This window comes from Haliotis rufescens, unplaced genomic scaffold (assembly GCF_023055435.1).
Source record: "Haliotis rufescens isolate VD_foot unplaced genomic scaffold, xgHalRufe1.0.p SCAF_18, whole genome shotgun sequence".
Lineage (NCBI taxonomy): Eukaryota > Metazoa > Mollusca > Gastropoda > Lepetellida > Haliotidae > Haliotis > Haliotis rufescens.
In genome coordinates, this window is record NW_025963868.1 from 13,608,338 (window position 1) to 13,617,960 (window position 9,623).

The window sequence follows — 9,623 nt, forward strand, 5'->3', positions numbered from 1 at the left end:
TGCCTGGGCCATGACGACCCAATAAACGGTAGAACAACGGGGCCGATGATCTCGTCGCGTTAGCGCTGTCCATTGAGATTTCCCTCTACCAATATCAAACGGGTCCTCTGTCTTGCTGTAATCCCACCCCATACCATAACCCTGCCGCCCCCGAACCGATCTTCTTCCAATGATTGACGCTACGTTCACCTCGACGTCGGTACACTCGAATCCGTTCATCGCTGTGGCTGAGGTGAAACCGAGACTCGTCAGTGAATAGAACTTGTCCCCTTTGCATGGCCGTCCAGCGTAGACGCTGTTTGTACCACTGTAGACGTGCTTGACGGTGGTTTCCTGTCAAAATTGGACGTCTGGCGGGGCGACAGCCGTCAAGCTTCCGAGACGGGCCAAGGCGGGGGTGATGAATGATCCACGCACGAAAGGTGGTCTTGATGTGATGAAAAGTGTGAGAGATGCGTAAACACGCTCTTTCCCCCTTATATAGCCTAACTAGCTATTGGAAATTTCTACAGTGTCCCCATCAGTGTAGCGGTTCCACAACATTCCACATGTTTCTTTAACACACTATCACCATCCGCGGTATACCGGAAGTTTACACACAACACTAGCATCTAAATATAGTTACTTCCTGACGAGTACTTACATTAAATAGTACGACAATCCTGACGACTAATCATTGTCCAAACACAATGCAATGAGCGTCTACCGAATCTCCTCAGAAACAATGTAAGACATTTACAACCACCGTTAAACAATAAAATACACTGCCGTATAACAATATGTACTCACCACAGGGACTCATGCACATGTCATAATTAGTTGAGAATTGATTAAAATGATCGTTCGTTATAGGCAACATACCTCGTTCCAACTTCATATCAAGTGTACGTCCCCCTTAACAGGTCAGGAATATCTCTCGGGACATAAGCTTTACGTGAATGGCAAGAAAAGTGGGTATCAGTACAGATGCACATGGTATTAATGGTTGCATGTTTGATATATTCAGTAGGAATGATACACATACTATTGAGGCACATACGTATTCAAAATAATCTTCAACACTACCTATCACTGATGATAATGGGTTAGAATAGCTGCACACGTGTCGTATAAGAAGACATCTTCCCGAGGCAAGTGACTTAACTGACTATAAAAGTCCAGTTTCCATCCTTGCTGAACTAGGCTGGTATTATGGAGTTACATGTTGGCTAGACTAACCAGTCCAATCAAAATCGCGCACCGAAATCGAAAGCCGGTTCGTAAACTGTCATGCAGTTTTCGGTCGATTGGAGGATTTGCAAAGCATGTGCACTGCTAGCTTGTCTAAATCTTTACATGTTTTCAATCAAGGTGCTCACGTGATTTGATGCACTTCGCGATTTAAGACTCGTTTTATCACAATATAGATCTTGATTATCGATCAAATCGTCTTGACTGGGCGCCGCCGTTTTGTTTGAAGCAAATGCAAGTGTAACGAGAGGTGGAATTTGATTGGTCCATAGGAGAGTGCTATGAGTACTATGACACACACACAGTGATGAGTACTATGACACACACAGTGATGAGTACTATGACACACACGGTGATGGGTACTATGACACACATGGTCATGAGTACTATGACACACACACAGTGATGAGGACTATGACACACATGGTCATGAGTACTATGACACACACAGTGATGAGGACTATGACACACACATGGTGATGGGTACTATGACACACATGGTCATGAGTACTATGACACACACAGTGATGAGGACTATGACACACTTGGTGATGGGTACTATGACACACATGGTCATGAGTACTCATGACGTGTGTGTCATAGTCCTCATCACCTTATGTCATAGTACTCATCACAGTACCCAGTGTAACTAGTGTATCTTGTATAAAGTATCACCCCTACAAGACTCACCATGTCTCCAAGCCAACAGATAACAACAAATTTCATGTGCTTTGATTGGGTGATTATACCAGAGCTTTATCCACTTGTATGTACATCGATCAGTGACAACATGCTACAGTATGCTGAAGAAGTGCTGGCTCCCTGTCGAACAGGGCAATGGCTGGAAACACAAGTAATAGAGCCTCTACTTCACGTCTTACCAACGTTTCCTTTCCTGTACCTCACGCTGACCATCATTGTATGGCCTATAGCATGTTTAGTTCCACTAACAGCATGCATAGACGATATTTGTTTGTTTGTTTGTTTGTTGTTGAAAACCTCACTCAGCAATATTCCAGCTATAAGACGGCGGTCTGTAAATAATCCGAGTCTGGGTTGCATGTGCATCGATCTACGCAATTTGGATATGATGACATGTATCAACCAAGTCAGCAAACCTGACCACCCGCTCCCGTAAGTCGCCTTTTACGACAAGCATAGTCGCCTTTTACGGCAAGTATGGGTTGCTGAAGACCTATTTTTCCCCGGAATCTTCACGGGTCGCAGAGACGATAAAAAATTTGAAATGTTATATTATAATTTATAACTTAACATGTCAACTATGTCTGCTCAAAACAGCATTCAAAATAATTTTAAACCCAACAAGACATTCAGGCAGGTGACCCAGGCGGGCACCCAATTATTACTAAAACAAATTAAGGCGATCACTGGCTGGGAGGGGGGTTTGATGCCAAATAGTTGACAGAGACCAAACAGGTGCACTTCTTGTGAATAACACATCAGTCTGCATAAAAACCTTTTGAGTCTACTGGTACCTCTCAGTGTCACTTGATACTATTTTCAGCATTTCAACTTATGTATGTACTTTTATTAACCAAGCTGACTAGACCGAAAGACATTTTACAACAGACTACAGGCTGAAGTCAGAGTAATATACATACTCAGATCTATTTAATTTCTTGAATTATGGACAACAATACTAGTAGTGAGTGAGTGAGTTTGGTTTTACGCCGCTTTTAGCAATATTCCAGCAATATCACGGCAGGGGACACCAGAAATGGGCTTCAAACATTGTACCCGTCGGCATGACGGGCGATCACTTTAACCACCAGGCTACCCAACCGCCCCGACAACAATACTAAACATGCTAAAGTAAACAAAAGAAGGATCAATCAGTCAATCCTCTCATTTATTAGTTCTTTATATTGTTGGTGAAACACAGCTTGTCACATTGGCCTCAGAATAGCAGGAAACCAAAAGGTTGGGAAATAAGCATGTCAAGAGGAAACACCATGGACTCAACAAAGGTGATGCACTTCACCTTCATGAAGAGAGCACAAACAACAGGGTAAAAAAAGGTTTTTGTCCATTGTTCCAGCCCTCAAGGAGACGTGCATACAGTCTGGCAGCGAAGCACAAGAGACAGCCTTCCATACTTGACCAGTCTTTCAGCAGTTCATTCTCTGGGATGAGCATCTCAAACTGTTCCAACGTAGACATCCAGAATCCCTTCGAATACTCTTATATAATTTAGTGAGTAAGAATTTATTAACGATTAAGTTTATCAACTTACAATAAATCCAGCCTCCTGTTAAGAACACCAGACAATGGATTAACAAAGTGTAATTAAATATTAACATGTTGTATGTTTTTGTGGTGCTTTGATTAGATTATTTTCCCCATGCAGGGTATCGGATCAACTCAAATTCCTGGACATCGCTGCTATCATCCAAAACATCCTAAAGTTTAAATTGTTTTCTTAAATTATGAAATGATTTTGAAACATTTAAGCATGCAATTATGATCCTAACCGTTTCATTGGCACTAAAATGCAAGGAAGTTCGAACACAGTACTTCCAGGAAGATGACAAAAAAACAGACACAGTCCAAATGTATTTCTGGAACAATGTGAGATGGCTCCAAGCCAGGGCTCTGCTGCTGTGTACGATGGAATATGTCAACACTGATTCACAAACACATGTCCATGTTATGAGTTTTTGGCAACAAGAACTCCGCCAGACTTTGTCTCCTTGTCTTGTGTTTCTGGCGTGTCTTTAGTCTCCTCGCCCCGGATCTTCAGGCCGTGATGTTCTCTGTATTTGTTGATATCGGTGCCCTTTGTTTCCAACTGCTTCGTTAATGTGCCCACCAAATTGTTCATCTGCAAAAAGAAACGTGTTTACTCGTCATCTTTTTTTGGACACAAACAACTTGTTTTACATGGAAAAAAACACATGGAAAAAAACTCTTGTCGTGAGTGAATAGATTTTGTCACGAGTGACAGTTGTTTACTGGTACTATTGTTATGATACGCCTATTTCATGTATCAAAATATATGTATACCATGTATACAAAGGTAGCCACCATTCGTCAAATCTGACTAATCTGCAGCTCATTTCGGACTGGTGGTTTTTGCAAACTAGCTAGATTTTGGTACAAAACAACTGGTTCCCCTGGATTTTCTGAACTATAAGCCATGTCTATCCCTGTATAAATATATTCTGTTTTTTTTGTTTGTTTGTTGTTTAACACCACACTCAGCAATATTCCAGCTCTATCATGTCTATGACGACAGTCTTTAAATAATCAAGTCTGGATAAGGCAATCCAGTAATTGACATCATGAGCATCAATCAATGCAATTGAGATACGATGACATGTACCAACCAAGTCAGCATGCCTGACCACCCGATCCCATTAGTCACCTCTTACGACAAGCATGGGTTGTTCAAGACCTATTCTAACCCAGATCTGCACTGGTTCCCAAATTCATGCAGGCCTCCGATGTTTACCACTTTAAAGAAACCCATGAGCATGTGTATGGTGCTAGAGCAAAACAGGATTCAAACCCACGATCAAATGTTCGCTGCATACCCAGGCGACAAAACTCTGCACCACAAATTGCAGCACATCACTCACTATCTGAGTAGGTAACTCAGATATATACTGACAGTATTGCAAACATATTCTCACACAGCAATGAAGATAGAGAGTTTTTCACCCAAATATCTTTTGATATGACATATATCTACATGAGTTGATAAAAGTTTAAAATTCCAAGGCTTGTCAAGCAACAAGCAGAGTAAAAAAGTAATCATGCTAATTTCCAACCCTGAAATGTCTATTCTTTACTAATATGAACATGTCCAATAACTTTCAGAATCATAACGATATCTCTAAATTTTCCATAACATTCAAAACTACTATTTACCAGCATGTCCAGTGGGAACCAAACATCACTCATCCACACAGATGAATTCTTCCAGTTATTTCTGAGAATAATATATTAATAAAACTTCAAAGGTTGAATATCGACAATACTGACCTGGTCCTTGTTATTGACGAGCGCGGGTAGGACATCCTTTACCGTTCTCTCAACCAGAACCCCGCCGACCATACGGAAACACTTCCTGTCGGAATCTACCTCTTTCAGTGTCTCGATCACCAGTCTGAAAACAACATGGGAAGGTAAGTCCTCAGTCCAGAGTGAGTGAGTACAGGGTCAGAAACTAACAGTTTTCGTCCACTAGTCCTTATAATGATAACATATAGCAAAACCCTTAAAAAGGGCAAATTCCTACTAGTCCTTATGATACTTTTACCATTGGGCAGTTTGGCAAGGACCATAGAACTAGTGCCAATTTCTAACGCTGGAGTATGGTTTTATGACACTTTTAGCAATATTCCAGCAATATCATGGCGGGGGACACCACAAATGGGCTTCACACATTGTACCCATGTCGGGAATCGAACCTGGGTCTACGACGTGACAAGCGAACGCTTTAACCACTAGGCAACACAACCGACCCTGTCAGTCCAGAACATCAGACCATAAGTCAATAACATGATGCTAAACAAGGAATGAAGGCAGGCAGACAGTCAGTTATTTCAGACACCGTCTGAGAGCATACACAGTGAAGTCATACAGTACTCGAATATTCCGTGATGCACAACAAATCAGGGGAACCGGAACTACAACGTGAACTGTTTTGGGTTTCAGGTTGAGATCTATGGAATTGTCCTCCATTTAGCGTACTGGGTACTGTTCTGTATTCTGAGTTTGGTAGGTTGCATTACCGTAGACACAAACATACGTGGGGTTCAAACCTGTAGTACCTGTGCCAACAACAAACCCTTCTGCTGCAATTAGATGGCAAATACCACTTTGACAGGTCACATATGGTTAAAATGTTTATTCATATTTTGACAAAACTGTCAACATCGTCCACCACAACATCAGTTTTTTCTTAAGGGAATTTTATTTAACATATTGAGAATGTTTCTTATCAAGTTCAAATATGCCATTTGTCATCAGAATGATCATGAAATAATTACGATTTTGACAGTGGTTTCTGTCATTTTATCATCAAAGTTCATGGTCATTTTTAACTTTCTCACAAAAGTAAAAAAGGAAACAAATGCTTTTCAATGACAAAAAGAAAGTATGTTTACAGTTGGGCTGGGACAGGAAACTTGGGTCAGGTGGGTACTTAGTAGGACCCGGGTACCCACAGGACTACCCAGGGCCCATGCCAGTAACTAGGGCTGGGACGAGTCCAAATTTACTACCCGGGTACCCACCCCGCTATTACCCAACCCTACCCATGTACTCGCTGAAGGTCTCAAGAGTGGGTACAAAATGTCTGATTGGGAATAGTTTGACCGTAGCCCTGGCAGAATGATTGAGATACACGAATAAAACGATATGGTCATGCATACACTGAAGTTGACTGAAGTTTTATCCATACATTTTGGCAGGGCTACGCTCAAACTATTCAAAATCGGACATTTTGTACCTGTCACTTAAGACCTACCGTGGGTACCCGGGTAGGGTCGGGCAATAGGGGGTGGGCACCCGGATAGTAAACATGGGCTCGTGTCAGCCCTAGTTCACAGCTAGATGGTAGCATGCAGGTGCGTCTTGTGATGTTTTCAGACGGAGGCACGTGTGCATGTAACTAGGGTATAATGTCACTAAAGAAAACTAAATCCATACTCATGTTCTTTCATATCCATCTCTATTTCGGATATCTTCGTTGCTAGTATCCTTTGTTGCTGTCGGAGTTCTTGAAAACCAGCAATAATTTGTTCTTGCGATTTTCCTTTCGCTGCTTTCTGTGCATAAGTCGACGCCATTTTCAAGCAGCCTCGTTACCATATGACGACAATACTTTCCTAACGCCTTCAAGTGGAAGACTTCCGTTGCTAACGTTTTCTGTCGATGAAACGACACACAACACATGCGAACACTCTTCAATGGTCCCATCAAATACACAAGTCTGGGAATTTCATTATTAATGATTTTTAGGCAACTTGTGTGTAGTTGTACGTCTTTGCATTGTTAACTATATCTCAACAGTATGTGGTTTCGGATTAAGTTTCAATAGAGACCACATAATAGATTATATGGTCTCAGAGATCGACATAAAAATATATAAAACGTTTCTCTTTAAAATGATGTCTTCAAAACAAAGTTGGTGGGATATAATATAACTGCAATAAAATAATCAAACGAATGAAAAAGTTTATTTTTGAAAGTCAATTCAAATGGCAAAGTCCCACCCACTGTTGACTGTCTAAAAAGTTTTCGTTGCTAAAATCCTTCCCAGAATAAATATACTCTACGGAAATAAAAACTGAGTCATGTACACGCTAAACTGCTTTGCGGGTATACAGGTATTTCTGAGACATTTCACTCTCATCAGTCAGCCAAGGCAGCTGTCACCACAATGATAAGAACGAAAGATTAAGACAACAGGCTGCAATGGCTGCATCGGTGAAAGGGGGGCTGGTGGACAATCCGTACCCACATAGATCCGTTCCTTGTATATTTTGGCGGTCCGTACACAAATGTTGGATAACCCGTTACCACCAGTACCAAATCGACCCTAAAAAAAGCGTATTCGTACACAATGAAAATATATATGGTTTTAAACATCGATCGCTTCTATTTGATTATTTTAGGTACGGGTTAGCCATTTTCGGTGGTACTAGCGGAAAGAATAGTGAGTGAGTTGGGTTTAACGTAGCTTTTAACAGTATTCCAGTTATATCATGGCGTGTCAGCTTAATGTGGGAGGAAAGCCCGAAGTGATGCAGGTCTCAGACGTTTACCAGTTCGGTGAAACCCACGAGCACGGGTATGGTGATGACAAACCTGGAACATAATTGGGGCGCACCGGGATTCGAACGCACAATCATAGGTTTCTGGCGTGTCCAAGGGACGCAACTCTGCACAGCGTATCGCAGCGCTTTAGACGACTGGGCCCCCCTCAGACATTTTAATGTTCATCGAAACACAATATCATCTGTTTGGAGATGTTGTCAACAGCAGGGTAACACTCATGACTGGCCACGGGCCGGTCGTCCACGTGTGACGTTACGTCAACAAGACAACCATATTCGGTTGGTGCGTCTACGGAAGCGATACCAAACTGCCACATTACAGCTCGGACATGTCCTGGGTTGAGTGGCAAGGCCGTACGCAACCGGTTGAGGGAGCACATCATCCGAACCCGACGTCAAGCGATACGCCCAGGTTTGCTTGTCACCACCAGGCACGCCTGTCTTGGCGTAGACAGCATCTGAGGTTAGGTAGATAAGACTGGGATAGTATACTGTTCACAGATGAGTCCAGGTTTAATCTTGACAGCTCTGATGGTCGTACAGGGGTCTACATGCGTCTGTTTTAGCGACGTTTGGGTCACTCAACGTCATCAGTTTGGGGGTAGAAGTGTAATGGTATGGGGTGGCATCACAACTCATGGGAGAACACAACTCACCATTGTTAATGGCAATGTGAATGGCGTACGCTGCCGGGACGACATCGTTCGAGATAATGTTCGACCCTTTGCGCCAATGCAGGGACGTAACGTCACGTTACAGCAGGGTAATGCCCGCCCACATGCTGCACGTGTTGTAACAGACTTCTTGAGGCAGCGTAACATTGCTGTACTGCCATGACCGGCTATTTCTCCAGACCTCTCCCCTACAGAACATGTCAGGCATGAGATGGTAGGACGCCTACGACAGGACAAGAATCAACTGGTAACGCTAGCTCGGGCCAATCTTTTGTTGACATTTGGAACAACATCATCCAGGTTGTTTTCAATCCTCTGGTGTCTGTATCAACGCAAATGGTTGTCACACCTGATATAGACATTGTTAATTGAGTTGTTACACCCCCTCCACCTTTTGGGACGTGTCGCTCGGTCTTCTGTTACCAGGTATGGGTTTTGTTAATGAATTTGTTATAATAAAACATTGATGAGACGAATGACCAAATATTATGTTGTTATTTTCAATTCCATACCATTTACACTACTCTATATAAAGCACAGTTTCTTTTTTTTCTCCTTGGTTCACATAACCTCGTAAATGCACACCCGGAAGAACTGGACGAATCGCAATCCCTGTACGTACTTCCAAATCTATGAAACATATTATTTATTCCACCTTACAACAATAAATCGTTACAAGGGGTAGCAACCGGGGCCTATATAGTACCTTTTTAAAAAGAACACAGACAGACAGACAGACAGACAGACAGACACACACACACACACACACACACACACACACACACACACACACACACACACACACACACATACGTACAAAATCCCAAACGTTTATCCAAAGGTATGTCAAAATTACACATGCAATAATCTAAATATATACACAGCCAGTAATAGTTGTTGTAATAATAACTAG

At 42.2% G+C, this 9,623-nt stretch overlaps 1 protein-coding gene across 1 annotated transcript; it reads right to left on the minus strand.

Annotated features, from left to right (window-relative positions):
• Positions 1-3,086: 3,086 nt before the first annotated feature.
• On the minus strand, positions 3,087-7,079 carry LOC124121863 (prefoldin subunit 2-like). Its single transcript, XM_046484939.2, has 3 exons — positions 6,907-7,079; positions 5,236-5,359; positions 3,087-4,072 (listed from the first exon to the last, which is right to left on the minus strand). The coding sequence occupies exons 1-3, from the start codon at positions 7,044-7,046 to the stop codon at positions 3,899-3,901; spliced, it is 438 nt and encodes a 145-aa protein (XP_046340895.1). The 5' UTR covers positions 7,047-7,079; the 3' UTR covers positions 3,087-3,898.
• Between the last annotated feature and the right edge of the window lie 2,544 nt (positions 7,080-9,623).

Coding starts and splice junctions, on each gene's coding strand:
- LOC124121863 (XM_046484939.2), bottom strand. CDS start 7,046: ATGGCGTCGACTTATGCACAGAAAGCAGCGAAAGGAAAATCGCAAGAA. Junction 5,360..6,906: donor ATGGATATGAAAGAACATGA/GTATGGATTTAG, acceptor TGTTGTTTTCAG/ACTGGTGATCGAGACACTGA. Junction 4,073..5,235: donor TCGTCAATAACAAGGACCAG/GTCAGTATTGTC, acceptor TTCTTTTTGCAG/ATGAACAATTTGGTGGGCAC.